General features: G+C 32.9%; 2 protein-coding genes across 2 annotated transcripts; both read right to left on the bottom strand.

Moving 5' to 3' along the window:
* Positions 1-2,586: 2,586 nt before the first annotated feature.
* On the bottom strand, positions 2,587-4,005 carry LOC132624542 (uncharacterized). Its single transcript, XM_060339307.1, has one exon. It carries the CDS (start codon positions 4,003-4,005, stop codon positions 2,587-2,589), a length of 1,419 nt encoding a protein of 472 aa, XP_060195290.1.
* Positions 4,006-4,366: 361 nt separating this feature from the next.
* Positions 4,367-8,499, bottom strand: LOC132624817 (zingipain-2-like). The gene is made up of 2 exons (XM_060339537.1): positions 7,972-8,499; positions 4,367-5,071 (listed from the first exon to the last, which is right to left on the bottom strand). Exons 1-2 carry the CDS (start codon positions 8,483-8,485, stop codon positions 4,485-4,487), a joined length of 1,101 nt encoding a protein of 366 aa, XP_060195520.1. The 5' UTR covers positions 8,486-8,499; the 3' UTR covers positions 4,367-4,484.
* Positions 8,500-19,675: the final 11,176 nt, after the last annotated feature.

Genomic DNA, 19,675 nt, shown 5'->3' with positions numbered 1-19,675 from the left:
ATCTTGTAGGCTTCTAAACCCCATGCCACCTTCTTCTTGTGGGTGACATAAGGTTGTCCAAGTTGCCCAGTGCTTACTTGAATTTCCCACAGAGTTGCTCCAAAAGAACTTAGCAAACAATCTATGAATCTGAGCAAGTATAGCACTAGGAGGGTCACAAGCGGATAGTAGGTGTATAGGCATGCTCTATAAAACATGTTTAATCAGTGTTGTCCTTCCTCCAATAGATAACAGCTTACCAGTCCATGAGCTCAGTCTATTCTGAATCTTTTCTATTATCTCCTTGTAGTGAATGTTCCTTCTTCTCCCATAGTAGATTGGTACACCCAAATATGTGAATGGAAAATCCTTTTTAGGAATCTGGGTGACAGAAAATACCATCTCCTTAATGTTATGAGATGTCAAATGATGCATATAAACAGCACTTTTCTGCTTGTTGATCTTCTGACCACTCACCTTCTCATAATTACTCAAAGTCTTCATCACTAATCTCATAGACTGTTCATTAGCAGAGGTGAAAATGATAGTATCATCTGCATATGCCAAATGATTGACATATGGACTCCATTTTGGCATCCCATATTCCTTGTACTCATCCTCAATATGCAGTGTATTGAGAGCCCTAGACAAACATTCTGCAGCCAAAATGAATAAAGTAGGGGACAGTGGATCTCCTTGCTTTACTCCTCTAGATGATTTGAAGAATCCATGAGGTTGCCCATTAATCAGAATGGAATACCAATTATTTGAGATAACTCTAAACACCAGATCAATAGTAAATTCACCGAACCCCATTCTCCTCAGGACTTTAGTTAGAAATAACCATGATACTCTGTCATAAGCCTTTTCCATGTCAAGCTTAATGACAACATTTGCAGGCTTTCCTCTAATCCTAATATCATGTACAATTTCCTGAGCCAACAGAATGTTTTCTACAATACTCCTGCCTTTAACAAATCCTGATTGCTGAGGTGAAATGATCTCAGGCAGCAGATATATCAGTCTTTCATGAATGATTCTTGAAATAACTTTGCTAGTGATGTTACTCAAGCTGATTGGCCTCATATCAGAAAATGTATTAATTTCTTTCTTCTTTGGTATCAAAACCAAATTGGTACAAGTTACATACCTTGGGAGTTCATGCCCACAGAAGAATGATCTCACCATGGTCACCAAGTCATTTGCAATAATTTCCCAACAAGCTTGGAAAAATCTTCCTGTGAAACCATCAGGACCCCCTGCACTGTCTCCATTTAAACCAAAAACTGCTCTTTTCACCTCTGCTTCATCTGGCATTTCATAGAGTTGTTGATTTTGTTCTTCTGTAACCATTTTAGGAATCTTATCAAGCATAGAGAAATCTGTAGGGATTTTCCTCTTTGAATTGGTCTGAGAAAAATCTGATTGCTTCCTGCGCAATCTCCTCTTCAGTGTCCAGCCATGTATCTGTATGATCTTGAATTCTCTGTAATTGTAGCTTTCTTCTCTTTCCATTGACATGAGCATGAAAGAATTTTGTGTTCCTATCTCCATCCTGAAACCACTGCATCCCTGCTTTTTGTCTCCAAAATTTTTCTTCAATAGCATAAAACCTGATCAGATCAGCTTGTACCCTTTGTAGCCTTTCCCTGTTAAGCCCTATAGGATTCTGTTCAAATTCTTGCTCATGCACCTGCACCACTTCCTCCAGAGTTGCAATTTGCTTGAAGATATCACCATAAGTGTCCCTACTCCACTTAGAGAGAGCTCTTCCCACCTTTTTTAACTTATTATGAAAGTTAAAGAAGGGGTCTGAGCCATAAGATTCCACCCAATTTTCTTTGATTACATCTAGAAAAGATTCATGCTCCACCCAAAAATTAAGAAACCTGAAAGATTTCCTAATTGGTCTACTATCTGCTCTCATATTTACCAGCAAGGGGGAGTGGTCAGAACCTTGTTTAATGAGATGCTCTACCTCCAAATTAGGAAAACAATTCTGCAGAGCCTGATTTCCCAAACATCTGTCCAGTCTTTTAAATATACAAGCCTCATCCGATCTCCCATTCCACCATGTGAACATACTTCCAGTAAAACCAAGATCCATCAGTTGGCAAATGTCTATACATTGTCTAAAATCCTCTGTTTCTGCAAACTGTACAGGAAGACCCCCAAATTTCTCAATGTCATCTGTAATGACATTAAAATCCCCACCCACAAGCCATGGGATGGTGATGTGTGAAGACATGTCATATAGATCCTCCCAGAGAGCTATTCTCCCACTTCTATCAGTACTCGCATAAACAACTGTAAGCACCAACTCTTGCCCATCACCCAAATGAGTGAATCTACAAGATAACAGTTGTTCTGTATCTCTCATTATTTCTACTTGAATTTCTGCATCCACAAAAATCCAAATCTTCCCATTCACATTATGCCATGATGTCCCCATATTTAACCACAATTTGTACATGTCAATATGTCTAACATGCTGGAAAGGCTCTAGTAAGGCAACATAATTAAAATGTTTCTGTCTATGCAATAGTACTACCCTCTCAAAGGCATGTTGAGTGTTTACAGACCTTATATTCCATATTAATGAGCTATTCATTGAGAAACTCCTTTAGAACATGCCATCCTTGTTTGTACTTCTCTCACTGTCTTGGGAGGAACACTTTTATCTCTTGTCTTGTGACCCTTTTTAGTTTTTGTCAAGTGTTTAGGGGAAATATCTCCTTTATTGTTGCCCTCCATTAAATCAGAACTAATAGTTTCACCTGTTTCCTCCTCTCCAATATCTATGTTATTCTGATTCACTTCTTCTTGTGTTGTGTTTTCATTATCTTTGGCTACCAGTTGATACTTATGATTTCCTGAAATTGCCAGCATTTCTATGGCTGTATCTTTGTTGTTTTGATCTCTCTGATCCCTTGCTTGTGTTTCCCTTTCATTATTTTGTTCCTTATTTGCAGATGATGTTGTATCTCCTTCACCCATATTGTTTGTATCAGGAGGCTCTTCCGGTAAGTCCTTCATTTGATCCACTTGTTGTCTAGCCGATTCCACTTGCTGATATGAGCTTGAATTAACACTGTCAGGTACTTCTATGGGTTGAAGTACGTCTTGGCCTTCAGTAATCTGTTTGTTATCATCTTCTTTTTTGTTATCATTTTCCACGATATCTGTAATTGTTCTTTCTGAATCTTGTATGGCTATCTCCTCTGACTGATTATCCCCTACCCCTTTTTCCTTCTTATTATCTTGCTCTTGTCTGCTATCTATCTTTCCCTGCTCTTTCATAACTTTGTTATTTTCTGTTTGTTTCCCAAAGGCAGCATCCACCCATGGCCTAGCTGTCTCTTTAACAGGATTACTACTATGTGTGCTTCCTTCTTGTGTTTCATTTTGTTTTTCTTGTTCCTCCTCCAAGTCCACCAAAGTGTTAAATTTGTTGCATGTAGCAGTGACTGTTGTCTCTTTCTGGTTGCTATGATTTGCACTTCCCTTCTCAGCATTGAAGTTTCTGTTGTCTTTGATGGGATTCCAATTTCCCGAATTTCCTAACACTCTTCCACCTGCCAACACTCTAGCAGAATAATTGTACAAATTATTGTATCCTCTATAATTGTATTTTCCATAATTCTTTTTCCCTTCATATCCTTGTTGGTTTCCATCCTCTTGCTTTTGTTTGCCTTTGTCATTAGTCTGCTTTTTATTATGTTGTTCCTCTGCTTGTAATCTCTTGGCCTTTTTTGCTTCAATTTCTTTATCCTCTTGGAGATCTTTATTGCTTTCCTTACTATTGTGCACTTCATCAGAGCTTTTATGAGGTTTTGTCTTGCCATTCTCCTTTGGCATTTCCTCCCTTTCATTGTCATACTGAACACGCTCTGGATTTATAATTCTACAATCATATTCATCATGTCCCTGTAATTTACATTCCTTGCAATACTTAGGAAGGTAATCATAATGAATCTGAACATTAACAGTCCTTATTGCTCCTGTTTTTTCATTTTCAATATCCATCCTCACCGTTTTGGGTAAATCCGCTACCAGATTAGAATAGAATAGATCTAGAATAGCTAAAAAGGTTCGCTTGGTCAAATTAACACGCTGAATATTGGTCACGACTCGAATAGAAATCGGGGCGCGATACAAACTTTGCTATTTAAGTTTTACAAACATCAAAATTTAAGACAAGGTAATTAAGATTGAAAGAGTAGAAACGTAACCAAATTAGAAAAAAAAAAAAAGGAATGGTACAAATTGGCAATGTCGTCAATGGTATAATTAGAAAAAACAATTTGCTGTGGATACATCTGGTATAAGTAACAAGCAGTATTTGACGCTATAATAAAAAAACAAAAAAAAAAAAAAAAAAAAAAAAAAAGGAAGAAGAAGCTTCTTGGGCTAATTAATTTATTCTGGTATCACGAATTACTAGTTATAGACTTCGTAATCTTCAACATAATATTAATAACAATGCCTGCCTTTTGTAAAACAATTCAAACAGTTGGGAAAGAGGCCATACTGGCAATGCCACAATGGCCACCATAAACTCCAATGTCTCTAGCAATTCTCATATATCCTTCCTCACCCCAACTAGTACCCCATGAATTCTTCACTAGCCAATATTTTGTACCATATTCACTTGTCCCATAACCTATCACTGTGACTGCATGGTTCAGCTTAGGGTAGCAACTTCCATCATATATTCCACTTCCGTACAAATGAAATTCCTGGTTAGCACCAATACCAACAGATATTGGTTGATTAGCTACAGCTTGCAACAATGACGATTCGCCTGCTGGTACTACTTCATAGCCACTGATTGTTACTGCTGCAGTTGGGGATAATTGTTGAGTGCTGCAAATACTTTTAGCTTGTTGGTAAGGATAATTAGTCTCCGTGGTGATGCCACCGCCGTTTTGTAGTAAGTATTCGTAGGCTCGAGTCATTAGTCCACCTTCACAACCCCTATTCTCGGTGTTGCAATCCAATAGCTGTTGCTCTGAAAGTGAGATCAGTTCATTGTTTGCTATCTGATATGCTCCTTCTATAGCCCCAACAGCAGAAAATGCCCAACAACTTCCTGGGATGGTATTCAAGCCACTTGTGTTAGTTCATTTAAAAACAATAATACCTTTGTAAATTTGGAAATATTAAATTTGAGCTTCCTATTTTAGCCTTAGTTTTTATAATTATAGAGTTATTTTGACATTTTACGGACCACAATCTTTTAGAGTCTTCTAACCACACAAAATAATATCAAATTATAACAGGGGGAATAAAAAGTAAATATCAAATTGATAGACGAAATAAACCCAAAAATTGCTTAAAAGCCGCATAGTGAAAATAAGGTGACATAGCTAGTGTGAAATCATGCGTAATGGACAAAATTGAGGGGGTATAGTATTGGGCCAGAAAAATTCAAGTACAATTTTTTGCGCGGAGTGCCCTTCTTTTGGGCTGGTCTTTATATTTTGCCCCTCATTTATGTCTTCTTTAAATTTTGCCCTTGCCGCCTGTTTAATGAAAAAAATTTGACAAAATTACCCTTACCCCATTAAATTTTGTGTTTGTCTCATCTGTTCTGAAACTTAGGTACGAATTTGGATCTTTTGCTCGTTTCAATATTTGTTTTTATGTTAAATTGTTATTTGTTGAATTGATATCCTTGTCTTCATCGTTTTTTATATTTAATTGATCCTTTTTTATTTAAAATTATAGTGTTTTGTTATAGTGTCTGTATGATTTTTTGAACTTCAGTTTCATTCCCCATGTATATATTTTGGTTTTTTTAATGTCGTAATATGTTTTAGTTGTTTTTGATATGCGTTTTGGTTTTATCTTTGTTGAATCGTTGAAGTTTTGCCTGTGAACAGCTGTTTTATGTTGTTGCTGCTGTTTTTATTTAATAATCTGATTTTTGTGAAGAATGTGTTTGTCTGAGGCAACATATGTCGAGTCCGGCAGAGTTCTTGGTTTTTGAAACTGAAGTTATGTCGGTTCCGGCATAAAGTTATGCTTGTTCCGGCATAACTTCATGAATTACGTTAATTTATGTGTGCTTGGTTTTTTGGTGTTGTCTTGTTAATAATTTTGGTTTTTATGCAATCTTATGTGTTTTTGGTGTTTTGTTAATAATGTTTTGTTTTGGTTATGAAAAATGAAAGTTTGCCTCTCACGACATAGTTTGTAATTTTGTAAACTGAAGTTATGTCGGTTCCGGCATAAAGTTATGCTTGTTCCGGCATAACTTCATGAACTAAGTTAATTTATGTGTGCTTGGTTTTTTAGTGTTGTCTTGTTAATAATTTTGGTTTTTATGCAATCTTATGTGTTTTTGGTGTTGTTTTGTTAATAATGTTTTTGTTTTGCTTATGAAAATGAAAGTTACCTCTAACAGCATACTTTATTCTTTTGTAAAGTGAACTTCTGCCTCCACCGACATACTTTTCTAGTTCTTAACACTTGCGTAAATTTTTGTTTTGCTCATGAAAATCAAAGTTTGCCACTAAGAGCATACTTTGTTCTTTTGTAACGTGAACTTCTGCCCCCTCCGGCAGACTTGTCTAATTCTTAACACTTGTGTACTTTTTTATTTTGCTTATGAAAATGAAAGTTGTCTCTAACAGCATACTTTGTTCTTTTGTAAAGTAAACTCATGCCTCCTCCGGCATACTTTTCTAGTTCTTAACACTTGTATACTTGATGTTTTGCTTATGAAAATGAAAGTTTGCCTCTAACAGCATAATTTGTTCTTTTGTAAAGTGAACTTCTGCCTCCTCCGGCAGACTTGTCTAATTCTTAACACTTGTGTACTTTTTTATTTTGCTTATGAAAATGAAAGTTGCCTCTAACAGCATACTTTGTTCTTTTGTAAAGTAAACTTCTGCCTCCTCCGGCATACTTTTCTAGTTCTTAACACTTGCGTAAATTTTTTTTTTGCTCATGAAAATAAAAGTTGCCTCTAACAGCATACTTTGTTCTTTTGTAAAGTAAACTTCTGCATCCTCCGGCATACTTTTCCAGTTCGTAACACTTGTATACTTGATGTTTTGCTTATGAAAATGAAAGTTTGACTCTAGCGGCATACTTTGTTCTTTTGCAAGGTGAACTTCTGCCTCCTCCGGCATACTTGTTCAGAACTTTGCCTGATTATTTTTTGTCAACTGAAGTTACTATAATTTCAAATCTAAGTCATTGAGCATTGTATACTAATCAAATGGAACGTATAAACTAATCAAAATCAGAACAAAGAAATAAATTTGATCAATTCTATGTTGTTGAGTAAAATTATGATTCGCAATGTTGAATCTCAACTGAATATCAGTTGTTTAGTTCATAAAAGATGATTTGTTGTTATTTTCAAATATTAACAAATCTAAACTTAATAAAGCATCAAATTGAGTTGAATTACGTTCAATTGAAACGCTATATATTATGTATTTATCTTTTCCGATGTTGTAGCAGCAAAATCAATGGAGATTTCTCCGGTGAAATGTTGGAACGATGGAACGATTGAAAGGTTTGTTGTTGGAATGATGGATAGGTTTAATTGGATGTTTGGGGTTCGTTACAGACTTTCAGGTTTTTATATGTGATGGGTAGGGATAGTAACGTCTTTTCTTATTGTTTTTTAGCTTAGAAGGGCAAAAATTAAAGACCACGCATTACGGGGGAAAAAATTAAAGACCAACGCATTTGAAGGGCATTCGCGTGAATTGCCCATTCAAGTATGAAACTAATATTTTTCTTCGTCCAATTTATGTGATAGTGTTTGAGTGACACATAATTTAACAATGAAAATAAGACTACTTTTGGAACTTGTCTAAAACGAGTTATAAATATTTGTATTGCTGTAAATTATCTCATTATGAGTAAATGAGACGCTTAATATAGAAATGTGTCATTTTTTTCAGCACCCATTAAAAAGGAAGAAATATCAATTAAATTAGAACAAAGGAATAATAGTGGAACTGGTCTTACCGCATACACCTTGATCCTTGATTTCTGTGACGCTGCCACTCTTTCTCCAGTCCATGCTAAGTGGAACTTCAGTCACGCTACCATATCTAAAGGACGTTATTGCTGCAGTTGATTCTTGCTGGGATAATGAAGTGTCAAGCCCCGTAAATGATGCCAAAAATTCCTCACTGGTGAGATCAGTATACTTATTGATGGCCAGCTTATAACGTTGAGTTCCATTCTGGTTGAACGATTCGATGAACTCAATGTTTTCCTTAAACGTTTTGAAGCGATGTTCCTTTTCTATCTCATCTTTATATACACGTCCATGACGAGCCATCCATTTTTCATGCCTTTCAAGCATGGATAGTTCTTGTAAGTCACGGGAAGTTGCTGTACGAGCATACAGATTGAGAATGGAAAAAAGAACAAGAAAAATTTTGAGGCAGAGATTGAAAGCCATTTTAAAATGGTAATGATATGGGAAATATATCTTAAAACTTAAAAAAAGAGGCTGTAGTGAATAAGCACACATCTTAACAGAGTTTATATAGGCGCAGTATTGAGAACTTTCGCCAACAAAAATTTCCAATTCTTGTTCCCACTTCAACATTAGACTAGATGTCAATCATTTCTTTTTCCGCAAATCGGCCGAATAACTTTTTAGGAGACTAGGACGACTTCAAGTCCATCAGTTTAAACAAATACAAAACAGCGTAATTCTTTCTTTCTTTCCTTTTTTTTTTTTGGGGGGGTCAAATAAATCATACTGTAGAGAAGGTATTTATATTACTTAGGCTATAATTAATTAAGAAACACATTTTTCTTTAAACTAGCCGCACGGGCCGAACAGTTTATTCACTTTAATTAGTCTGTTTTTAAGGTTTGTATTTTGTAAATAATTTTTACAAAAATTTCATAGTCATGACAATGAAAGTTACTTATCAATGTGAAAAAGAAAATTAGTAAGAAGGTGAGGGAAAATTAATATTTAGATTTTAGATTTTTTCTTTTAAATTGTTTAATATCTTATATGTATACCGACAAGTTGATATCCATCTCAATCAATTAACTGTTTAGATCCAAACATAAGAACCATTGTTGTATATATTGGATTTTTTAAAAGCCAAACTAATAAAATATTTTTGTTAAATTAATTAAAAAATATGAGGAAATAAATGTGTCGGATAATTAAAATTGAAGTGCATACGTCTATGGAATAAATATTAAGTATTATGACATATTAGAAATGCGATATGTTATATTGTAAATCACCAAATTTTAATTCCGAAATGAAAATATAAAGTAATATATTTTATAAATATAAAGAAACAATAATCAGAGAATGCAAGGGAGGGTAAGATAAGTAAAGTATTGACAAAGAAGGAAAAAGGGTTTTCCTTCTTTCTTAATACTTTAAACCTAAAAAGAGGACGAGCAATAGCAATGCAAATTTGTACCAAAAGTTATATAAATTGCACACTTTAACCAACTACCTTTTTATACACTTAGACATTTGTCATAGTCTTTCTCCAATAGACTATTGTCAAGAATATTTATTAGAAAGAATTAATTTTATTTTGGCTTTATAAATGAACAACTAATTTGGACACACATATTATATTTTTCAAGAACGCAAAAAGTCAAAAGTGAACAAGTAAAAGCGCATGAAGGAAATCAATGTGTCGGAGAATTAAAATAGAAGTGCGCACATGTATACATAAGAAGAAAATAAATATTCAGTACTATGACATATATCCACGTGGGATGTATTAATTCTTAAAGAATGTGAAAAATCAAAAGTAAACAAGTAAAAGTGCACGGAGGAAATAAATTTGTGCAGGAGAATTAAAATTGAACTGCATATGTCTATACATGAGAAGAGAATAAATATTCAGCTAGAATACAAAAAGTCAAAAGTAAAAAAGTAAAAGTGTACGGAGAAAATAAATGTGTCGAGAATTAAATTTGAAGTGCATACATCTATACATGAGAAGGGAATAAATATTAAGTACTATAACACATATTTACGTGTGATATAAAAATAATTAAATAAAGTATACAAATTATATAACTCATGATACAAGCATTCAGTACGTGAACAAATTGTGAAGGTCATTGTCCAAGTGGGAGCAGCTGTCTTCGTACCCCCACAACACTTATATATAATGAAAATTCTTGTTACAGGAAATGGAATATAGCTCATTGCCGTGATATCTCGACCTCTAAACTAAAAAGGAAGAAATCAATAAACTGAAACTATGTGGACAATTGTATAAAGGTCATATTATGCAATTGTAGACCATTTAATTTGTCGAGCCGTGTATCTTCGGCAAGAGTCATATTAATCTGTCTCGTTACAATTTTATCGTACGTCCCTGAAGGAACTGATGACTTGGTCAAAAGAAGTATTAATGCACCAACGAAGACACTATTGATGATTCCAAAGATCTGGGGGTCTATATTGCGTAGGAATCTTTGCTTCTCTTTGAATTTTTTTTGCACGTTTACATCAGCTAATTGATAGTAGATTAAGACTTGCAGTGGTAGAACGTGGAAGTCATATTCGGTTAAGTAAGGATTTGCCCAATGAGTTGATTAGAAAACAATATCTTTTCTTTTCTCCAGAACTTTTAACTATTGCATGAATTTACATCTATAATTTACTCAAGAAAAGCACTGGATTGACTTTAAGACGTTAATTACTACTTCCCCGTCCTAAAAAAAATTATCTTAGTTACAATATATTTGGACAGTCAAAGATATTTTTTTTATCATATTTTTTTCAAATACTTTTTTTCGAATTATTACTATTTTAACTTATAGTAGTTTTTACCTAGTTTCTATATATGTAATTTTTATTTTTAAAAAAAAACATAAAGATTATTCACATCATATATTAGTTAGTTTGACTTTCGTAATCCGAATCAAAACAGTCTTTTTGGAACGGAGGGAGTAATTATTAGCAACTACATACGGGTAGTGGTAGACCGCACAATTACACACTCCAAGACTGGTTAACAACACTTTCTCAAACTTGAAACCTATTTTAAAAAAAAAAAAAAATGAAAAAATCAATCTAATATATAATCAAACACGTTTTTTTTTTTGTTTGTTTTTAAAGGAAAATATCCATGTCCAAACGGCCCTCACACTATTAATACATAGAAACCTTTCAGGTGCTGCCATGCAGGTAAGTTACCTCCTGCTATAGACCCTTTAGGTATCCCCATTAACTCATGGAGTTTAACTTATTAGAATACTCTTAAAATATTGAATTGATGTAGGGCTTATGCAAATTTTTGAAGATAAGGTGTTGAATTTGTGGAGGGAAGAACAATTTAATTAATTCCTTGAAAATGTAGTTTTATGATATGAAAAGTTTTGTCACATGAGCAACTACAAGCGTGACCTTTGTACTTTATAGGCCACTTGAAAAGTGTAGCCGAGGGATAAAGGTTGCGCTAGTGTAGATCACCCTTAAAAAAGTGTTAGTCTAAAACTAAAAAGTGTGACACTTGATCAAATATTATACTTTTTGATAGTTTATACCACACTTTTCAGCGGTAACTAAAGGCCTACCTACCGAAATTTTTATTCTGATTAGTCTACACATGATTTGAAAAAGATTTGCAGAAACAATTATGGAAATTCCCATAAATCTTTGAGCGAAAATCCACATAAAACAGGAAAAACAAATGTACTGCAAACAAAAGGCTATGTATGAATTGATGTTGGACCTATAAATTATAATTACCACAGACCACACTTTAACTTTCCGATAGATAGAGTCTTGTAGATGAAGTCTTTAAATTGATTAATTAGTACCTTTGGATCTCGAACCATTTGGATCAATCACATTAATCATGCAACGAATTGAACTCACATTGATTAGTAGAATATATTCCTTCCGGATATAAAAAATATTCACTTAGTCTTTTTTTTCTTGAGTCAAAAAAGGCGTTCACTTATCAAATCAAGCAAGAATTAGCTTTGCTTTTCCAAATTTTCCCCTATTAAGTGTTATATGATCAAATCCCAATGCTTATTTAATTAACGATAGTTTAGTGAAATTTCATATTTTTTATCTAGGAGTTAATATTTTCTTAAGGGGTATGCAAATGGCTAAGTGGACTTTTTTTTTTTTTATGGAGTATTTATTTACACACTTGGTACGAATAATTGTATTGGTGATCATTTGATTGACATGTGATATCACTTGCCACATATCACGCTCTCATTGGCTATACAGGTTAATTATTCTATTTTTAATTTTGACACACCATGTTACTTGTCACGAGGTATGACGTACGAGCTTGAGCTTTTGGATGACGTAACATCCTATTGGACCATGGGCTTGTGCGTCAGTTTGTGAAGCGCACAAAACAAACTAGCCCAAATTGGATTCCATTTTGATTTAACTTTTTTTCTCTTATCTTATAAGAGGGAATTAAGCTCCTCTCCGTCAACATGGACAGTTCATGGAATTCTAATTTGCGAGGGGGTCAATTTGATCATCTTGTATAGTACTTAGCGCTGCTTGTGCTTGTACAAAGTGCATAGTTGTTTTTTATGGATCCAAAGTGACGAAAAAACCAAGAAGCTTTCACTCAAATGCCTTGTGCGTCCCACCTTTTGCAGTATGGGCCCAGGAGGGTATTGACGTAAATGTGTTAAAATTGGAGCATAGTAGATGGCTGGAAAGGAATCTTAGTGTAGCTGCCATATAAATATTTGTATGCATTGACCAAATTACACTTTTGATTATCTCATCATGGTGCTACGTGGGGCCCACATGCATGCATTTTCAAGACGATAGCGCGAAAAAAAAAACAAAAAAAAGATGTCTTTTTTATTTGTTAAAAATAATGAGCTACTTTTCACTCTTTTCAAAATCATTATTAAATTTTATTCTTAAGAAAATCAGAGATATTATTGGACTTCCTATGTTTAGTACTCTTTTAAGACGAAATACTATAAGCTAAATTTCAGGAAATTTAGAGAAGGTATGAATTAGCCATTACATTAAAATGTATTTTATTTTTTGGCAAAATCAAATCACTTTTAGTTAATACTGTAAGAATTGTATTAATATATTCTAAATTTTAAAACATAGATGAGATTTAATTTTATGTTTAAAGGTTACGGATTGAAAAAACAAAGACTTTTAATTTATTTTTTGGCAAAATCAAATCACTTTGAGTTAATACTGTAAAAATTGTATTAATATATTTTAAATTTTAAAACATAGATGATATTTAATTGTATGTTTAAAGGTTACGAATTGAAAAAACAAAGACTTTTAATTTATTTTTTGGCAAAACCAAATCACTTTGAGTTAATACTGTAAATTGTATTAATATATTCTAAATTTTAAAACATAGATGAGATTTAATTTTATGTTTAAAGGTTACAAATTGAAAAAACAAAGACTTTTAATTATAAATAAATAATATACAGCTTAGTAGGCATTTGGCCATGAAAATCAAATGTTTTTCATTTTATTTGGAATTTTGAAGATGGAGTTGTGTTTGGTTATAGTTTCTGCAAAGAATATTTGGTTATTTGAATGTATTAAAAGTGAAAACAAGGTTTTAGGTGTTTTTCAAATTTCAAATACAACTTTGAGTTGTATTTGGAATTTTCATGGCCAAACGTAGATTTCCAAATAAAGTGAAATAATTTTTCAGAAAAAAGTGAAAAATTCTAGTGGCCAAAACAGATCTTTAGAAAACTTTGAAGTTGGGCTCGTGCCGTGCATGGGAAATTCCTTACTAGTAACTATTATGGAATAGTGGGTTTGGTCGTCAACCCACTCTTCTATAATAGAGTAAAAAAAAAATAAAGTTGGGTTCACATGAAGAAGTAGGAGATAATTGAAAAAAAAAATTAAGGTGGGGTCCACGTGAAGAAGTAGGAGACAATTGCAAAAAAAAAAGGATATTTAAATAATGATAACAAGTTCAGAAAATGGTAAAGGTACGCTTAGAGAAAATTTAAAGAGAAATTCAGGAAAAAAGAAATAACGATTTAAATTGAACACAAAAACCGCTAAAGAAGTCATAAAACCAAAAGATTTAAAACTTATACCTTTGGGTAAGGATAAAAATGCACTAATTTTAGACACATACGTCTCACACAAATAATGAGGAATAACATCAAGAAGACGAAATATAAACGGTCAAGAAATGTATAAACATATCTTCTTAAATTGATGAATTTGGTCTATACATAAAAATTTAAGATTACAACAGATGCTAACACATGAAAGCGTTTTTTTAGTGTTATTGAGTAGAAAGAGATGATGGCATGAAACTCGGTAGGAGAAGGCGTATTTCAAATCTTTCAATTGGAGAATCAAACCGAGAAGCGGACTAAGTAAAATAATTTATTGATATTTTTACTGTCCTAATTTATGTAGCATAGTTTGACTAGGCACGAAGTTTAAAAAAGAAAGGAAAGATCTTTGAAACTTGTGCTCTAAAACAAGTCATAGATATTTGTGTGGATTTAAATAATTTGATTAAAGGTAAAAGGGGAAGTTTCAAGTTAAATGATTTCTAAACATAAAAATATATTATTTTTTTTAGACAAACTAAAAAAAATATGATACTATTTTTTGTGTTGGGCCCGTGCGACATCTAGCAACTACTATATTACTACTATATATAAACACCAATGTTGGTTTTTAGTCGTCCTCACAGGGGTGGGACAGTAATTTTGATTGATTTTTTTAATGCAATGAAGTGGCTACACATGGCTGCTCAAGTTGTCTTATAGCAGTGGGTCTCAATAGCCAATTTGTTTATCCTCTTTCATTCTTTCATGGTGAAATTTTCAATAAGCATACCACTTCCTTCACCTTCATCTTTTTTTGTAGATCTACTACTTTTGACCCTTATTTTTTTATCCCCTCCGTTTCAAATTATTTATCATGTTTACTGAAAATAATTGTCTCAAATTATCTATAGCTCACAAGTTCTAGAAAAAATTAATTATATTTCTTTCCTTAGTAGAATTTTATCATTAATGAAGATGACACATAAATAGAGTAAACATTTAATGAAGAGAAATTGTTAGTTAGATATAAATAAAGATAAAATTAGTCAAATATCCCTCCTAATTAATTTCTTAAGAGCTGTGTAAAATTAAAAATCGACAAATAATTTGAGACGGAGAGAGTAGCTTTTACTTTGTTTGTCCTTATACGTTATGATAAATTTAGGCAATTTTAGAGTCAGTCTTTTTTTTCTAACTGAACCATTTATCAAGCCTCACTATAAGTTAACTATATCTCACGTCATCCATACATGGTTTTTTTTAATCGATGTATGTGGTTGTACAGATCTCTCATAAATCATTCCAAGCATAATTTCAAAAAGAAAATTACTTTATAAGTTTTCTTGAATTATTATTATTATTATTATTATTATATTAATATTCTTATAAAATAATTAAATTTATTTGGAAACATACAATTTGAAATTTTTGTTATTAACTATAATTGTTACTTCTTGTTATTTCACACATGTCTTTTGAAATACTAATGATGTATTATAAATACTGAAAGCAGAAATCATTAACGGACAATTTCTTATATCTAGAGTAGAATTGAAAATGAAGCCGTTACAAGTCAACAATCAAATTATCTTAAAAACCTCTTGTTGGATTAACCGAGTAATCTTGTTAATCATAAAATATATACGAAGAATTAAATTATTTCTTAAGGTTCATTTTAATGATTAATGAATTTAATATTTTCTTGAATTTCATCTAAATTTAATGTTAGATCATTATATTTAACTAGCACAAACCCTTGCCACATGAAATTTTAAGTGAAAATTACTGCCGCCGTTTCGTATTGTTTGATTTTTTTAGTTGTTTGCACACATATTAAGAAAGTTACTTTGGAATATTTATTAAGAATGTTATGACTATATTAACCTTTACATATTCTCAAATTTACTTGTAGGAAGTTGCAAAGACTTTTTAGAAAGTTGTTTAAATCATCTATTAGCAAGGGTAACTATACAAAGGAAATATTAACACCTTCTTAATTATTGTTGAAAAAATTAATTATTTTGGAATAAATAAAAACTTCTTAAAATGAAATAAAAAGGGAGGGAAGAAGTTATAAGAGTTTATTTTTATGTACAACTAAAGAATTATATGCTCATAATTTCATAAAATGCCAACACATTTTAAATTTATGATCTTCTCCGTGTTAACTTTTTTTTAAAAACAAAAAAACAAAATCATGTTAGTTTATTAAATATCGAATCACTTGTGTCTTTAATTTGGTATTTGCTAATTCCATACCAAAGTTGCTTCCTTAAAAAGTCTTTGTAAATTATTTTTAAAATTTTTCATCCGGTGTCCGGTACCCGCTTTGGAGCCCAACTAATCCGGATTCACACCGTAATATCTTCATTTTGCGGATAAAGCACTCCTTGCTGAAACGACTCTATACCAAGGGCTTAAACTCTAGACCTCTTGTTAAGAATAAAAGAATACTTACCATTTCATCACAACCTTTAAGGATAAAAATTATGTAACTAATAAATTTTAATAATTGTGAAGACTTATTAGCAAGACATATTTAACGTGCCACTACATTAAATTAATTATATTAGAAAAGTATGACAAAAATTACACTTCTTTTAATTAAAATTACATTTTTTTTGTGTGGATTGCCCTTCAAAAGCACTGGTCTCCTCAAATTGGTGGTCTTTAATTTTTGTCTTTCGCCTAATACCCCAAGGTTCTGGCTTCGAACCCTAGCTTAGTAAAAACAAAGAAAGAATTTCGCAAGGCAGAGTTTCATGCAAAATCCTGTCTGCATGCAAAACTCTGCCTGAGGCCTAACTTTGCTACAAAACTCTGTTTTTTTTTTGTTTTTACTGAGCCAGGGTTCGAACCCTAAATCTCATGGTATTAGGCGAAGGGCAAAAATTAAAGACCACCAATTTGACGGGCAAAAATTAAAAATCAATGCCTTTGAAGGGTAATCGTGCAAATGACCCTTAAAGTTACTACTCTTACCTCACGAGTTTGGGCCCGGGCTTAGCACGGGCCTTCTGCAACTAGTATATATATATGAGTCAATCTCGATTTTTTTGTCGTCCTCTCACATTACAAAAGAAGAATTTTGATTGATTGGTTACTTACACATGGCTGCTACTGCCTTTGCTTTGCTAGCAATTTGCAGGATTGACTTGGCTTTAACTTTTGCCCCTCAAATCGGTAGTCTTTTATTTTTATCCTTCGCTAAAAATCTCTTGATTTCGAATTTGAATTCTCTCTCAATTAAAAATTTAAAAAAAATTGAAAGATAGAGTTTGAATTTCTAAGGCAGAATTTTTCATGCAAAACTACCTTCCTGCTTCAGGTAGAGTTTCAAACTCTGTCTTAAAGTAGAGCTTTAGGCAAAAATCTGCCTTCAGGCACAATGCTGCCTTGCAAATCCAAACCTCTGCATTACAAAATTCTTTATTTTTTTTACTAAGCTGGAATTCCAACCCAGAATCTCAGAGTATTAGGCGAAGGAAAAAAATTAAAGACCACCAATTTGAGGGCCAAAAATTAAAGACCACCGCAAAAGAAGGAGAATCCGCGGAAAAAAAAATTCTTTGCATATCCCACCAATAAAACTCAATTGTTTTTCTTCAGCCCATATGGCGTGGGCCCCTGCAATATTTGTCAACCGCCCCTTATGCCCTTTATTAATTTACTAGGCATATATGCCCGTGCACCGAACATATCCATTCATTTTAATTAATCAGTCTTTAAGGTTTGTATTTTGTAAATAATTTTTAAAAATTTCTCATTGGCATGACAATGAAAATTGTTCGTCGATGTGAAAAATAAAATTAGTGTGAAGGTGAGGGAAAATTAATATTTTGATTCTAGATTTTTTTATTTTAAATTGTTTAATATGTTATATGTATACAGAGAAGTTAATATCTATCTCAATTAATTAACTGTTCAGATCCAAACATAAGAACTATCGTGTTGTATATATTGAATTTTTTAAAAGCAAAACTAATAAAATATTTTTATTAAATTAATCAAAAAAATTAGTTACATTATAATTTTTTATATTAACAATTATATATAAAATGAATTGTTACAGAGAAATCAAAATTAGAAAGATATATATGGTAAATCACCAAATTTTAATTTCGAAATGAAAATATGAAATAATACATTTTTATTAATGTAAAGAAACAATAATCAGAGAATACAAAGAAGAGTAAGATAAGTAAAGTATTGACAAAGAAGGAAAATGGGGATAAAAGTAATTGTCCATGTTAACATATCAAGACAAAGAAATTTTTCTTCTTCTTATTTTACCCTTCACATTAATTACTGATTTTACTTCATTTATTAATTCTTAAAGAACGTACTAAGAGGGAGAAGAGAGGCAGTACATTGATTTAGTTTAAATACTCAGCGTGTGATATGTGTTTAGCTATTGCTCTTATCGTCCTAACTAATCCTAATTAGGGGACGCTCGTATTTTCTGGAAAAGTACATCCTATAAGGGGTCACATGAGTAAATATTTATCTGCATATTTACACTAAATTAACTCAATATATTAATTAAAAAATTTAATACGCTGAAAATATGTACTATATTAATTAATACTTTCTTTATTCGATTTATGTGATACAGTTTGCTTTATCGAGTTGTCCATCGTTCTATTAACAAGAATCTATTCCTCCACAAAGGTTAGCAATCTTGTGAATTGATTTGGATTAAAAGGGTTCTTCACCAACCTTGGAAGAAGCTTAGGTTGAGAGGTAAGCTTGAGGGCAAATACGAGTGACGTGAGGAACCTTTGCTACTAATATTGTTTGCTCGTTTTGTAGGTACACGAAGAGGAGACATAAGGATAAGGAGATATAAGGATGTCATCCATAGCTTCCGAGTCTTATGGAGACGATTTTGAGAGTTATGCCTCTAGCAATGGAGGGTATGTCTATGAGGGTGACGGAGGCTATGAGGGAGACGACATGGGTATGAGCATCACTATTCTTACAATGAATATAATGGTGATGGTGCTCATGAGTCGTATGAGGAACATGGTCGATATGATCATAACTTGTACGAGGGTGAAGAATACTACTCCGAGGGAAATTGTGAGGCAACACCTTATGAGGCTTATGAAGGAGAAGGAGTGGATGATTATGAAGAAGAGTCCCATGGTGGATACGAACATGAGCAGTCTCATCCTAGATGCCATTGACATGGGATTGAGTTGAGGTATGCTCCTTCCTCACACTTTCGATATAAACCACTCGGTGAGAGTTTGCAAGAATGGGAAGAATGTGGTGATGATGAGCCTATTGACTATGCACTTTGTGGTGAGTATGCTTGTGAAAATAATGGGATTGCATATAATTCTTATGAGGAATCTTCTAGTAGATATTCACGTACATCGGCTTGTGACACTTCCTATTCCAAGCAAAAAGGTATAGGTGTGTGGATTGGGCCGACTAGGAATCCGCCTAGAAGGAGAAGAGAGTATACATGTCCTCCTTCAAGAAACACAAGGGCATATAATTCTTACCCTAATTCGGAGGCACAAAATTCCCAATATGGTTATATTATTGAAGGTAGGCGGGGAGTGACGATGGGTGAAGAAAGTAGGAAGAATGAGGGGCCTCAAGCGAGGAATGAACCCAAAGAAGAAACAAGAACAAGTGGTGGGTTCAAGGAGAT

Source organism: Lycium barbarum, chromosome 12 (genome assembly GCF_019175385.1).
Source record: "Lycium barbarum isolate Lr01 chromosome 12, ASM1917538v2, whole genome shotgun sequence".
Lineage (NCBI taxonomy): Eukaryota > Viridiplantae > Streptophyta > Magnoliopsida > Solanales > Solanaceae > Lycium > Lycium barbarum.
The sequence above is the reverse complement of the archived record's forward strand: the minus strand, read 5'-3'. Positions and strand labels throughout refer to the sequence as shown.

Coding starts and splice junctions, on each gene's coding strand:
- LOC132624542 (XM_060339307.1), bottom strand. CDS start 4,005: ATGGATATTGAAAATGAAAAAACAGGAGCAATAAGGACTGTTAATGTT.
- LOC132624817 (XM_060339537.1), bottom strand. CDS start 8,485: ATGTGTGCTTATTCACTACAGCCTCTTTTTTTAAGTTTTAAGATATAT. Junction 5,072..7,971: donor CAAGGATCAAGGTGTATGCG/GTAAGACCAGTT, acceptor ATACCATCCCAG/GAAGTTGTTGGGCATTTTCT.